Here is a 15,187-nt window from a genome sequence, read left to right on the forward strand (position 1 = left end):
CAGCCACAGTGTTCCCTGGCCTCCCTGCATTGGGCACCCTCCCTCTCCTAGCCTCCCGTCTGTGGGATGAGCCTTCCAGGGTCTTTACATCACAAACCCCAGGGCCTGGGGAACTTGGGTGATGGTAGCATAGAAGGCAGTGGCCAGAAGTCCTGCCACCCCGTTCCCTGAAAGAGGGCGAGCCCCTCCTTGTGGCAGGCCTAGCCCATGGTGTCAGCCACGTCCCTGTGCGCTGGGGAGGCTCTCTGACTCTCTTGCCTCCTAACTCACCGTGTTGCAGCCGTGGGGTGAACGAGCCACTTGCCCTCGTGTGGCTCAGTTTCCCGAATGTGAGATGGGAATGACAACCTGGAGTGGTGGGGCGGTGACCTGGTCCTGCTGGGTTATGGGCTCGACTCTGGTCCCTGAAAGTTGGCACTGGAGAATGCCAAATGCCACCTCCCCCATGGCCCTTGGAAAAGCCAGGGCCACCACACACGGTCCCTTCTCAGTCTGCACTGGGGTCCGACCTCGCCCTGTGCTTCTGTCTCTGGACTTTCACACGGTATCTCCAAGTGCCAGGGTGGGGCCCCTGGGGCTGAGCTCTTCCCACCTGCCCAGCAGAGCTGCAGAGCAGGCTGTGCCCCTTCTAAGAGGCTTTGGGGTTAGTAGGGGCCAGCCCTCAAGTGCAGGTGGCCCTGGAGGGGACAGGCAGCCTCCCCTCCCCTGGCAGCCCCCTGGGAGGAAGTGTGAGCTGGAGTCTGGGCACTGTTTGGCGTTCAGCCCACAGTGGTGCTGCTCCTCCAGTGGCCTGGGACACTGTTGTTGGAAGCAACAACAGTGGGATTCTTCTGTGTCCCTCAGAGATGCCCGTTAATATCAAGAGGGGAACTGAGGGAGGAATATCTGACAGACTGTCTCCCTGGAGAGGTGTCCTGGCCAGAGCCCGTGGGTTCCCTGTCCCCGTGCTCGCTGGGCACACATCTGCCATTGGCACCAGACTGCTTTTCTTTTCTCTAATGAAGTTATTTGCTTTTGCTTTTCATGCCACCAGGATGAAGTAAGTCTGATTTATGATTAACTCATGGCTTGCCCAACCCCCCGTGGTGTGTGTCACCCAGCTCGACCCTGGGGGCGGGGGATGCCCCTGCTCTGTGGCAGAACAATTGATGCCCCTTTGTGTCAGGGCTGTTAGCTGCTGGACCTCCTTCCAAAATCACTTGATGCCAATCCCATCAGCCTTTGGAAGCCACCCAGGCAAGATGGGCTTATATTCAGAGGTCTCTGTAAGGAACAGTGAGGTTCCAGCTGAGCATTTGGTTGGGAGAGTAATTAATAAACAAGGCAATCTGGATTTGAATCCGGCCAGGTCTGCTCCCTACCCTGCGGATACATCAGGAGTGGGCCTTGGGGACCTGCGTGGCCGTAGCCCACTGGGCTGCCCCCTTTGTCGTGCCGTAGTCAGCCTTGGTCTTGTTGGCAGTGCAGGGTTGAATGTCCCCACTTGGCAGGGTTGCTCAGACCTCTGCAGCAGTTAGTGTGTAAGTGGGAAGGGTCCTCGGCACCTCAGGACAAGGCCATGTGTCCCAGTCAGGTCCCCAGAGCACTGGCTCCCTGTCTACTTCCCTGGGAGGCTTGGGACACCTGGCGAGGCAGACCAGAAGCTGAAAGAATGGTGCAGGAAGGAGTGGGAAGTGCCGGGGCTGGGTACTCAAGCCAGCCCTGGTTCTGTCTGCACCCCACACCCGTGTCAGGACAAGTGTGCTCATCCCAGGAGGTGGGCCAGGCCCTGTGGTTATAGGTGCCGACCTCCAAGCCCTGAAAATAGTAAGGATGGGCTCAGGTCGACTGGCCCACAGGTGGGTGCTGGGGAGCCCGAGGTCACAAGGGAGGCCAGCAGCCATGATGGCAGATGTCACTGATGCACAGGGCTGATCACTGTCCTGCTAGATGTTTAGACCTCTGACTGGTTCTCTCCCTGACCCCTGATGCCTAGGAGTGGTCTGCAGATCTGAATCGAACTCTCAGCCGCAGGGAGAAGAAGAAGGCCGCTGATGGCATCACCCTGACAGGCATCAACCAGACAGGCGACCAGTCTATGCAGAGCAAGCCCAGCAGGTGAGTGCCAGGAATGGGCTCAGTCCACAAGAGGCCACCTGTGGGAGGGATCTCCTGGGCCATCTGCCTGGTCCCTCGGTGGCACCAGCTTGTTCAGCTGAAGAAGTCCTTGGTGGTAGAGGGACCCTAGAGGAAGGGTCCTCCACCCCCAGACATCTTTCCTGAAGCCCCCCAGGCTCCTGAGGACTGGGCAGTGTCTCAATAAGATTGTCTTGCTGCTTGGTGCTGGAGCTGCTAAAAGTTCACAGGGAAGGAGTGGGCATTCATGTCCGCAGGGAACGGCCCTATGTGGACGTGGCAGGTAGAGGTAGCGCGTGCAGGAGTCCTCCAGCAGGTCAGGTGCTGTCAGGGTGGATGTTTCCTTCCCACGCTCTGTACAGGTGCCAGTTGAGGGAGCGGCAGGGGACCCTCTAGTGTCCCCTTTTTAAACTACCTTCTTGCTGACAACATTGGTTATTCCTGGGTCAGGTTTTTTCTAAAAATTAGTTGTTTAGGCCAGGCGCTGTGGCCTATAATCCCAGTGCCCATAAGGCTGAGGCAGGAGGATCATGAGTTCAAAGCCAGCCTCAGCAAAAGTGAGGCAATAAGCAACTCAGCGAAGCCCTGTCTCTAAAAAATAAAAATAAAAAGGGGCTGGGGATGGGGCTCAGTGGTTGAGTGACCCTGGGTTCAATCCCAGTACCAAAAAGAAAGAAAGAAAGAAGAGTTGGCTGCACAGTTGTTAGATGCTTCTGGAAAGCATGTGTGCTGTGGAAGGCCTATTGCAGGACTTGCCCAGAGGCCGCTCTGTAACACTTAGTCACCTTGTGACTGGGTCTTCCCAGGAAGACTCAGCCAGGCACGTGGCCTGCCCGTCGCCCTGGGCACTGCGCCCACAGGCTCCCAGCAGATGTGGCTGGTCTTCGCTCAGCCGCTGTGCACGTGGTCTGGGCAGATGGGATTGGCAGTGAGCACTGGCTAGAGAGCAGGCCCGCCCTGTGTGCTGGGGCAGAGGGTAGGAAGGAGGCCCGCAGGCTCCTGGCTGGCCAGAGACACTGTACCAATGTGGGTGCCGGCGTCAAGCCCTCAGAAGAGTCTGCAGAGAAAGGTGCCAAGGAGAGCCGCCGTGCCGTGGTCTCACCCCATGCTCCATGCCAGACTGGACCCCATGAGGCAGTGGCTGCCATTCAGGCTACTCGGTGGCATCCGAGGTATTTCCTTGCCTCCCTTTCCCAGCTGTTCCCCAAAGCAGTGTGGCCCAGTAGAGGGCAGGACGTCAGCCCAGAGTTATTTGGTGGGCATCCACCGCCTTTTTTTTTTTTTTTTAGTTGAATTTCTTTTAGTCTTAGATGGACACAATACCCTTGTTTTATTTATTTATTTTTATGTGGTGCTGAGGCTGGAACCCAGGGCCTCCCACTTGCTGGGCAAGCGCTCTACCGCTGAGCCCCAGCCCAGCCCTCAGACTTCGTTCTTAACTGTTGTCCCCTCGCCCACCCCACCCAGTGCTTAGCACCCTGCAGCCCCTTCATCTCATCCCCCTCACTTCCAGTCTCTCTGGTCCCCACGCTGGGCCTGTCACACAGAAGGTGGCTGATAGAGTTGGGAGAGCGGGTGGTCTCCCACAACACTAGAGAGACCCTCCGCGCTTCCTGGAAAGGGTTGCAGAGGAGCCTTTGGTCCTGACTCTGGAAACTCCAGCCCCAGGAGAACCAGGAAGCTGCCGCTAAGCCTTTTAGTAGTGAAAGGAGGGGGCCTCTGAAAAGTCCTGACCACACAGCACGCAGAGTTCAGGGACCATCGGTGTGATCTGGGGCTGGAGAGCTGGAGAGCTCTGAGTGGCCCCTGCCAGGCTGTCATCCTCCCAGGAAGGCCCACTGACTCTGCCCGGTTGGATCGGCCCCATGTGGGAACAGGGGGAGGGGAAGAATGTGGAGAAGCCCCGAGCCAAGAGCAAGTCAGATACCAGCTGTGGCCCATTGCCCCCGACCCCTAGGGCCTCTGTGCACATCGATGCCTCCAGGTGGAAGGAAGGAAGGTGGGCATCTGGTTGTCTCTAGACTCTTGAAGATTTTTGAACAGCTGAGGTTTGACCGCGTGTTTTTCTAAAATAACCATTTTTGTCCACGTGACATATTCCTCCTCCTCTGTACGAGGAACTAGTTTGTCTGGAAGGGCTGCGCTGTGATCCTGCCGCTGGGAGTCATCAGGACCCTTGGCGGGCCCCAGCTGAGGTCCCTGAAAGCTCTGTCTCTCCCCATAGCAACCTTAGTGTCCTGAACAACCCCGCCCAGTCTGCGCAGTCACAGTCCAGCTACAACCCCTTTGAGGACGAGGACGACACGGGCAGCACCGTCAGTGAGAAGGAAGACACTAAGGCCAAAAAGTTGGTGAACACGCGTCTCCCTCTGGTCTCTGCCTCGCTCGCTCTGTCTCCCTTTCTCTCTGTCAAGGTTCTCTCGGGGTCCCGGCCGCTCGGCACTCCAGCAATGCATGAGGCCTGCAGGAGGTGGGCGCCTGCCGCTCTGCACGCCAGGCCCCTGCAGGCCGTGGACGGTCTCTGGCTTCTCCACTTCTGGGGAGGGCACAGCTAACGCTCTTTGGTTGCTTTTTCTCATCCTGCATTAACCCTTCAAGGCCCTGGCACCACTGCCACAGGAACACAGGCTGTGCTGGGGACCTGCTGGAGCAGGCCCAAGTCTGCCTCTGCAGCCACTGATGTGGGGCGTCTCTGGCCCCGCTGTTGGGGGCTCAGGACGAGTGCGAAGGGCATGAATTCTCACAGGGATCTGGCTCCACCCAGGCTAGTACGCCAGAGGGAGCTGTGCCCCCTCAGGAGCCCTCAGCCCAAGGGGCAGAGGCCCTGGGTGGGGGCCTCAGTCCTTTGCCATCCCCATGCTGAGGGCCCTGTGACCACCTCTGTGTTACAGTGTGAGCAGCTATGAGAAGACCCAGAGCTACCCCACTGACTGGTCCGATGACGAGTCCAACAACCCCTTCTCTTCCACGGATGCCAACGGGGACTCCAACCCGTTCGACGAGGACACCACCTCAGGGACAGAAGTGCGAGTCCGGGCGCTCTATGACTACGAGGGTCAGGAGCACGACGAGCTGAGCTTCAAGGCTGGTGGGTGCTGGTCCTCCCTGCCGCCTCCCCTCTGTCCCTGCTGGGTGCGGATCCTCCCCGTGGCCTCCCCTCCGTCCCTGCTGGGTGCCAAAACTCAGAAGACAGCCAGGTGCCTTCGCGTCTCTCCCAGGAGGCCCGCCCTTGCTGGCCACTGGCTAGTCATGCCGGACCCACTACTGGCCTGAGCAGCAGGCCTCACTCACTCCCTCTGCTCAGCACAGCAGCCCCGCAGGCCCCGAGGGAAGCCTCGTCTCCCCAGGCCCCAGCTGCCAGGCTTTGCCCAAAACCCAGAGGGGTCTCCGACCCCATCATCACCCCTCTGCAGCCATGGTGCGCGCTCCTTGCCACGGGCAGTCGGGGCCCTGTTCGCACGTGCTCTGCTGCGCATTTTCCACCCTACTCTCTTTAATGCTGGCAGCATTTCACCAAAATGGGCCTGGGTTTGGTGAGCACTCCCTCAGAGCCCGCCCAGGAGGTTCCTTCCCTTGCCCTGCACCTCCCTAAAGCCAGAGCCACCCCTCCAAGAAGAGGGAGGCCAGGCTGGAGCTCAGCAGCAGGGCGGGGTGTGTGCCCCTGAGGCCCCACCTGTGGAGAGGCTAGGTGCCCGTCCCCTCCCCTAACAGCCAGGCTCCTGACCCTCCTTCCCCGGGGCGCTCAGTAAGGCCAGCCAGCTGCCCCAAACACCTGTGCCCAGCACTGGTCATCAGGCATCTCTGGCCTGCTGTAGACTTTTCTTTCCTGTGGTGCTGGGAACCTAACCCAGGTCCTGCCCCTAGAAGTGTTTTATGTACCTTTAAGCCATCTTCATCCACTTTTCTGATTTCAGTGATTCTTGTGGTCACTCACTACTTTGTTGGTTTATTTACTTTTAACTTCTAATCATTTTTGCATTGTACGTATTGGCCTTGGCAGCAATTTCATAGATTTCAAATGTGTCCTCCAGCTGTGAGTAAATTGTCAAAAAAGAAACGCTGATGGGAATGAGTGTTGTCTAGCCACCAGCCGCACTCCTTCGCTTTCCTGCCGGTCTCTTGTGGTTTTGCTTTTTTTTTTTACCATGGAAAGCAGTGCCCAGCGGTGCTGCTCCTCCTGTGTCCGCAGCAGACTGAGCTCCCTCTCTGGACGTGGTGCTCACAAAGCCCTACCTGGGTTCTGTCCGCCCCGTGCAGCATCACCTGCCAGCAGCCTCTGCACGGACATGGGGAGCAGCTGGAGCTGGGCAGCTGCTGGAGCTGGGCAGCTGCCTCTAAATGCAGCCACTGTGAGGGCTGGACCGTAGGCCGGAGGGGCAGGGGAAGCTGGCAGCTCATTGTGGACACAGACTCACGTGTTTCCAGCCCATTTTGTGGGAGCCCTGCTGCAGGGGTGGCAGGGCAGTGGGAGTCGAGAGCACAGCCAGCACCAGCCTCACTACCTCCCGGGCCCTGCGTGTTGAGTGCATGGGCGCACGGCACCTTCCCTCCACAGACAGCAGATACCCCGAGAACAGGAGCTGCCCACGACGGCAGACGGCAGCCCCGGCTTGAGCTTTCCACCCACTGCTTGCAGCTGAGGACACCTGGGGTCCAGGCTGCTCTGCTTGCCCTAGCTGGCAAACATGGGACCTGGGACCCTGCCCCAGTGCCACCTCCCATCCCAGCTCCCATCGCCACACCATGGACCTTATTCCCCATCTCTCTGGGCTGGGCTCTGTCCATTTCTCTCATCTCTGTGTCTCTCCCTCCAGCAAGGCTGGGCCTGGAGCTGGGGCTTCTTCAGGTTGGAATAAACGAAAGATAAGTGAAGCCACACTAATGCACAGAGCCACAGGGAGGTTCCAGAATGAAGCCTGTGACTTCCATCTCAGCATGTAGAGGAGGATTGACAGATGTCATCTTGCACAAGCCAGGGAATGACAGGTCTGAGTCATACATGATCTCTGGCCTCCCATAACCTGGAGAGTGGCAAGGACAGGGATTAACAGAGACCCACAGACCATGGCCTCAAGAGCTAGATGAGATAGGAAGAGCTGGCTGTCTGGGATTCAGGAAGGGATGCAGCATTGAGAGCCTGAACTGTGAGGAACAAGGGACTGGCAGGAAGGCAGAGGCCAGGCTGGTAGTATTCGGCTCTGCAGCATCTTTGGGGATTATTATAGCAACTGAGAGCGGGGTGCTGCAGGGTCACTATGTGAGAGCTGTTTTCTTTAGATCCTGGGCTCCTGGGACTAAAGAAACATTAGAGAAATAACCAGGCCCACTGCCCCTCCACCCAGAAACACCCTTCACAAGCTCTCCTGCAGCCAACATCAGGTCAGTGTCACCAACCCTCTAAGACCACTCCCTCTTTATTTTGCAGGAGATGAGCTGACCAAGATAGAGGACGAGGATGAGCAGGGCTGGTGCAAAGGACGCTTGGACAGCGGGCAAGTTGGCCTGTACCCAGCCAACTACGTCGAGGCCATCCAGTGACAGGCTGTGAGCAGGCTGGTGGAGGGATGGAAATGGCTGGCTCTGAGCTCCGCTAGCCTAGGCCTGGGCAGCAGCACCTGGGTGCCCCAGCAGCCATGTGGCATCCACTCCACCTGCAAAAGATGGTTTCTTGGTCTCCTGGTGTCCTTTGAAGGCAGACAAGCTGATCGTTTCCCCTGGGATTCAGCCCCTTTCCAAGTGCATCTGGGGAGGACTGGGCACAGGCAGATGCAGCATGGAGAGCCAGGCCTTTCCCTGCCCGCTAGCTCTGTTGGCTTATCATGGATCTGTCTATTCTTGACCTCGTCTCCTCCAAGTCAATGGTGGTTACACTGATTCTTGTTCCACTGATTATTTTCCCTGATGAGTCCCATACCTGTAAGTTAAATGAACAAACTTACATGCCAATTTCTGAGTAAAGATTTTGAGGTTTTTAATTTAAAGGCGATGTACAGTTATACTTTTTTTATACACCTGTTCTTCCATTCATTTGTACATAAGTGATGGTGAGACTGAGCCGCACCGTTCTGTTCTCAAGGACACAGTACCTCCATTTCCATGCCGTGCTGCTCATCAGCCAGACCTCTTCCTGGGCAGGTGCAGGACCACAGTCCTGCGACAGGGAGTGCCCTTGGCAGAGACCTGGCAGAAAGGTGGGGGACATGTGTGGTGAGGTTTCAATACAGAGTGCGCATTGCAGAGAGAACCTTTTGAAGAACTCCCCAGAGTCGCCATATTTAAAAATTATTTTCATTCTGTTGCTTAAAACTTTACTCTTGTACAAATTAATATTCTATCAGTGATTGGGAAGGTTAAAACATTAAAAGATTAGCTTTTCAGGCAGATGCATCTGTAGATTAAGATGCTTTATATTGGACTGCCATGTCTTGCTGTATATCTGTATATATTATTTGATATTCAGAGAATCTAAAGAGTTCACCTAGTGTTTAAATGAGGTTTAATAGCTTCTGAACGTGGGTGTCATTATAAACTGCTTGAAGCCTGAGGTGACCACCTGGGGTGTGGCTGACTGGCTGGCTGGACCTCCTCTGGACTCTGAGGCGGCCCTGGCCTCTGGCTGAGGCGGTACTCACTGGCCAACTGTGGCTCCAGCGCCTTGACAGGCCCCAGTTCCAGCTCCCTGCAGGGCGCTGTGCAAGCTCCGCCACAGAGCCGGTTGGACTTGCAGGCTGTGCAGTCACCTGTGTTCCTCAGGAGCTAAGGGAGGCTGGGTCTCACCCAGTGCACAGGTCCCTTCGAAGTTCCAATGGTGGGCGGAGGGGAAGGTGCAGGAGGGCCTTGGTCTTGCTGCCTGAGCAGCCCAGCAAGCTGTGCACTTGCTCAGTGTTCACAGCCAGCGCGGGTCTTGCTTGGAAAGTGGGTGCGTCTGTGTGTCACGCAGCTTCCCAGCAGAAACCCTTGTGCCTGTGCTGCAGAGTTACCAAAAACTGTTGTCTTTGATTTTTAGATGTACAGTATTTTAGAGCAAAATCAATAAACAGTTGATCTCATGCTTCCCCGAGGCCTCTGCTGTGCATCTACCTCCCGCTTGCGTCAGTGGTTTTCCCAGGGTCATTGGCTTTGGAACTGGACCAGATCTAGGGCACAGGGCCTCTGCCCAAGGGGTGCCCCACTGCCCCCGACAAACCAGAGGTTGGGGTGGGCATCTGCCTAGCGTTTACCTCTCCACAGGCCCTCACAGCAGCAAGGCCAGTGATCACTCACCCCCCAAAGCTGTCCTCAGAACATCTTTTTCTGAGCACCTACTATGTGTTGGTCCTTGTGCTCCACTTTGTATTTATATCGCCTGCAAACAAGTCCTCAGACAACTCCATGGGTGGGACTGAGTCCCTGTTCCTGTTTTACAGAGGAACAGCAGAAGCTCCCAGAGCCAGATCTGCCCCAGGAGGGCTGAGGTGCTCAGCAAAACCCCAGGGCCCACCCTTCCACTGGGCTGGGCAGAGTGGGGAGGTGGGCTGACCTGGGCAGCCCCTACTGATGTGAAGTGGGGCAGGGGAGGGGTGAGGGTTGCCACAGCCACACTCACCAAGCCCTGCGAGGCTGCCCAGCCAAACACCCCTCTAGCCATGGGGCTCTCCCAAAGGAGCCACCTAAAGGGGGGCAGCAGGTGGCACCTCTGCCCCGTGCTAGACCCATTCTTACGGCCACCCCACCACACAGGGACCTGTGGTGGTGCCTAGGCCTACTGCCCTGTCCTGCTCTGCTCTTAGGGGCAAACTTGGGAAGCCCACCTCTTCTCCGGGCCTCTGTTCCCAGGCAAAAGGATGTTGGCCTTCCCCCTTGGAGGGTTTGGGTAAGGGGGAGTCCACAGGCGCTCAGGAGGCATCATTGTCCTAATTCTGAGGGGCACTCAGGTGGGGGCTGGGACTCTGCCATCCCTGATTGGCCTTCCCACCACCTCCATGTGGAGCTGCTATGTTCTCCTGGCTCCTCCTCGTTCTGCCTCCCACAGCCACCCACAGCCACCATGCTGAGCCACAGCCGCCCCCGGAGCTCCACACTGCACTTGGGAGGAGTGTCAGGGCCCCAACCTGCTCCTGAGCAGGGGCTTGGTTCAGGTGCCAGGAAGTGTTCCTTCCTCTTCCTCCCAGCCGCACCTCCCCACCACCTGCCACCATAATGCAGACCGAGCCCAGGGACCTGACTGCTACACCTGAGAGAGTGCTGCGTTTTTGCAGACAGGAGAGGACTGCCTCTGTCCCAGGCTTTGGGACAGGGCCCTGAGCCACCCAAACATATGGAAGGCCTCTAGTCACTTGGCCTGGTCTTCTCTGAGCAGGCTATGGGTGGGGATGGGCAAAGTGGGGAAGTGTTGAGAGCCACAGCCTAAGCAGCCCCAGCAAACTTCCAGCTGATTGGCTCCTCTGTGGTGATGCTCATTGGCCTGTTTCCCCGCCCTTTCAGACCACGGAGCTGCTCATTGGGGGACTCTTGGCTCCGCCCACGTGACCCAGCCAATCGGCCTCAAGAGCGGGAGGAGTGGGGGTTGAGAGGCTCCCAGGAAGCCGGTGGTGGCAGTTGGGCTCTGAGGGGATTCCTGAAGAGCTGTGTGGTGTGTCGTGTGTGTGTGTGTGTGTGTGTGTGCTAAAAATAAAGTTCGTTTCAGCTTGACAAGTGGCTTGTGCCCAGCCAGACTGCGGCATTTGGTGGCCCGCATGGGAACGACTGAGGGTAAGTGATAAGGTAAACTGTTCGCCCCTGAGGGCAGGGCGAGAGGATGGGGAGCCACTTTAAGATTCTTCTTTCATTTTGCTTCACTTTTGTTTTAAGTTGCCTGACCCTGGAGATGGGTGAGACGGAAGAAAAACCGCTCACATCTGAGGGAAAACTATTTGCATCTGAGGAACAGATAGGGAGAAAGGACGGATGGACATTTCAGGAGGATAGAAAGGCTGATATAATGAATTTTTGTTCCATTTTTGTTTCATTCTGTCTCGGCTTTGTTTGGCGTCATGTTGTTGGGTTGTATTATAGTAGAAATGTGGGATCAGAAATTAGTAAAAAACAAACCGAAAGAGTGTTAAGTAAATTGTTAGAGGAAGGAGGCATCCCAGTAAAATCAAGAGCAGTCAGGGCATACGTTGATACAATACAAAAGTGTAGCCCATTGGCTTTTTAAGGAGGAGTTGTTAAATATACCACAATGGAACCATCATGGTGAAGATTTAAAAAGAATAGAAAAGAAAAGCCCAGGGACTCTGCCAGCTGGCACATTGCCATTGTGGATGATGATACGATTTTGTTTGCCTAGTCCAAAGCCTTCAGTTCATACTATGGTAGAAGACATATTAGATCAAGTAACAGAGAAGGTCTCTCGAGCTAGTCAGACAGAGGAAGAAAACTTAAAGGAGGAAAAGCCATCAGGGGAGAAGTTACAACAGGAGGCTGTTACTAACACCTTTCTATCACCAGAGGGCGGAAGTGTCCAACCAACAGCTCCACCTCCATATGCTGGGAGGCCCCCAACCCCTGTAGTTGATGGATGGGATCCTGAGACAGGACCTCAAAGATTAGCATGCCCTGTATTTGAACAGGCAAGAGGGCAGCGAATTCACCATGTTTTAGATTTCAAAACAGTGAAGCAGCTAAAAGAGGCTGTAACGATCTATGGTCCTCAAGCACCCTTCACCGTAAACATGGTCGAATCCATTACCAATTTGAGCATGACGCCAGCAGATTGGACTAGTATGTGTAAAGCCGTGCTAAATGGAGGACAATACCTGTTATGGAAGGTTGCCAATGAGGAATTTTGCACGGAGATGGCTGGGCAAAATGCAGCAGCCGGTTATCCTCAGAGAAATCTAGATATGTTGTTAGGAAAGGGACCTTATGAGGATCAGCAGCAACAAATTGCATATGATCCTGGCGTATACTCACAAAATGCTGTAGATGCGGTTAGAGCATGGAAGACTTTACAAGGACATGGAGGTTTACAAGGTCAATTATCTAAGGTAATACAAGGAACTAATGAACTTTATGCCGAATTTGTAGATAGGCTTATTCAAACAGCTACCAGAGTTTTGGGGAATACAGAATAAGCAATGCCATTAATAAAACAACTGGCTTATGAGCAATCAAATCGTTGGTGCAGAGATGTCATTAGACCATGGAAACATGGAGATTTAAACACATATATTAAATTATGTAGAGACATTAATGAACAAGGGCAAGTCTTGACAGCTGCAGTACAACAGGCTTTAGATGCCAGGCCAAAAACATGCTACAATTGTGAACAAACAGGACATTTTAAAAGGAATTGCCCCATAGAAGGAAGGTTTAACAAAACTAGGTATCAAAGGAGTAGAATACCGGGTATTTGCCCACAATGCCGTAGAGGGAGACATTGGGCTAATGAATGCCATTCTCAAACCACCATAGAGGATACTCCGTTATCAAAAAACGGACAAGGACCAGGTGTTTACCCACAATATCATGGAGAAAGGCATCGGGCTCCATTGCCAAAAAACGGACAGGGGGGCCCAATGCTCCGGGGCCCGTGACCAAAAATATACGGGGCACTGGAGGAACCCAGCAACACCATCAGGGTGGTGCCCAGGACACATTATCCATTAGATCCCTCACTAGACAAACCAGAGGAAGCGCAGGATGGGACATCTGCTCCTCCACCAGATCAGTACTAACTCCAGAGATGGGAGTTCAAATCATTCCCACAGGAGTAAAAGGGCCTCTTTCCCAAGGAACAGTAGGCTTATTATTGGGATGCAGCTCTTCTACTCTAAAAGGACTTATGATAAGTCCTGGGGTAATTGATCCCTATTATGAAGGTGAAATAAAAATTATAGCCAATTCTCCAAGGGGTATGTCAGTAATTTCACCAGGAGATAGAATAGCACAGTTACTAATAATACCCAGCCTACATGATAAATTTTCCAGTCATACTGTAGAAAGAGGTTCCAGGGGATTAGGCTCCACAGGTGTGGATTGGGCTATGCTTTCTTTAAATTTAGATTCTCGCCCCATGCTAAAACTAAATATTCAAGGACATGAATTTAATGGGCTACTGGATACAGGTGCAGACCTTAGCATCATCTCTCGTCAAGAATGGCCAAAACATTGGCCGTTACAACAAGCCACTCAAAACGCTTCGAGGCCTAGGAGTGGCGACTAATCCCCATAGAAGTGCAATGGTATTAGATTGGGAGGATCCTAAAGGATGTAAGGGAACTATACAGCCATATGAATTGGATCATCTTCCTGTAAATTTATGGGGACGAGTTGAGACTAACATTAACAAATAATATCAATTCAAATGCGTCCACTATTATGGCTAGACAAGATTTTAGGAAAGGAAAAAGATTAGGAAAACAAGGTATAGCACCACTAATACAAATAGATGAAGGAACAAACAGACATGGATTGGGTTTTCAGGAGGGGTCACTGAGATAATTAAAATTACATTGAAATCAGAAAGACCAGTATGGGTTCCTCAGTGGCCCCTGACTAAAGAAAAGATACAAGCAGCCCATGACCTGGTCAAACAACAATTATTGGAGGGACATATACAACCTTCTGTATCTCCCCATAATACTTCCATTTTTGTCATCAAAAAGAAATCTGGTAAATAGAGATATTATTGCAAGATTTAAGATCCATTAATAATGAGATGGTTATTATGGGACCTGCTCAATTGGAGATTCCTCAATTGTCTGCTTTGCCAAAAACCTGGTATGTTTTAGTTATAGATATTAAAGATTGTTTTTTTTTTCCAATTCATCCTGAGGATAGTCCACGTTTTGTATTTACTATCCCTGCACTGAATCATGAAGGTCCTGATCAGAGATATGAATGGAAAGTACTCCCTCAAGGGATGGCTAAAAGCCCAACTATGTGTCAAATTTATGTTAACAAAGTAATCCAGCCACTTAGAAATCAAAATCCTGAACTACAAATATTTCACTATATGGATGATGTATTGTTAGCACACAAAGATAAAAACACATTGCTAGAATGTTATGCCACACTTTACAAACTTATTAAAAAATTATAATCTAGAGATAGCAATAGAGAAAGTACAATTAAATTTTCCAATTAATTATTTAGGAGTTCTATTATTCTCAACCATGGTCCGTCCACCAAAAATTCAAATACGAGTAGATCAACTCAAATCACTTAACGACTTTCAAAAGTTATTAGGAGACATAAATTGGATAAGGCCTTATCTAGGCATACCAACAAGAGAGTTGGGACCTTTATTTGATATCCTAAAAGGTCCATCAGATCCAAATTCACCTCGAATGTTAACGCCTGAAGCAAGAAAGGCATTAAAAACCATTGAAATATATATGGAAAGTATGCATTTGGATAGAATTGATATAAGTTTGCCTTTATTATTTATTGTACTACCAACCAAAAATATTCCTACAGGAGTATTTTGGCAAGAAGGTCCATTATTATGGATACATTTATCTTATTCTCCTAATAACACTATTCTTACTAGGTATCCTGAGGCTGTAGGACAATTAATACTCAAGGGAATAAAAGCAGCAAAGGGAGTGTTTGGAATTTCTCCCAATAAAATTATTACTCCATGTACTATGGATCAAATTGATGAGTTAGCTAATGAGTTAAATACTTGGGCAAAAATCATGTGCAAATCTAATGTTTCATTTGATAACCACTTACCATCTAATCCTTTATTGTCTTTTTGGTCATTGCATCCTGTAATTTTTTCAAAAATGACAAGAAAAACACCTATCATGAATGCTCCAAATATATTCACTGATGGGTCAAATAATGGTACAGCAGCAATAGTTACACCTGATCAAACTTTTACATTTTTAGTACCCAAACAATCAGCTCAAAAGGGAGAGCTTAATGCAGTATTACAAGCTTTTGTGATGTTTAAAGATTCTGTATTTAATTTATTTTCCGATAGTCAGTATATAGTTAATGCTATAGTATCCCTTGAAGATGCTGGGAGGATTTCCCCTTCCTCTACTGTTTTCTCTTTGTTTTCCACTATACAAAGTCTAATCTGGGACAGAAAAGATCC

General features: G+C 52.1%; 1 protein-coding gene across 3 annotated transcripts in view; it reads left to right on the forward strand.

The window, feature by feature from the left end:
* Positions 1–9,170, forward strand: part of Pacsin2 (protein kinase C and casein kinase substrate in neurons 2) — a 113,221-nt gene extending 104,051 nt beyond the window's left edge. For all 3 annotated transcript variants that reach the window (XM_026394313.2, XM_026394314.2, XM_026394311.2), the window contains 4 exons: positions 1,976–2,097; positions 4,340–4,462; positions 5,007–5,203; positions 7,541–9,170. In XM_026394313.2, coding sequence (XP_026250098.1) covers positions 1,976–2,097; positions 4,340–4,462; positions 5,007–5,203; positions 7,541–7,653 — 555 coding nt within the window. In that variant the 3' untranslated portion in view covers positions 7,654–9,170. The remainder of the gene's footprint in view (positions 1–1,975; positions 2,098–4,339; positions 4,463–5,006; positions 5,204–7,540) is intronic.
* The last annotated feature ends 6,017 nt before the right edge of the window (positions 9,171–15,187 follow it).

The sequence above is a fragment of the Urocitellus parryii genome, chromosome 5 (genome assembly GCF_045843805.1).
Source record: "Urocitellus parryii isolate mUroPar1 chromosome 5, mUroPar1.hap1, whole genome shotgun sequence".
Taxonomy (NCBI): Eukaryota; Metazoa; Chordata; class Mammalia; order Rodentia; family Sciuridae; genus Urocitellus; species Urocitellus parryii.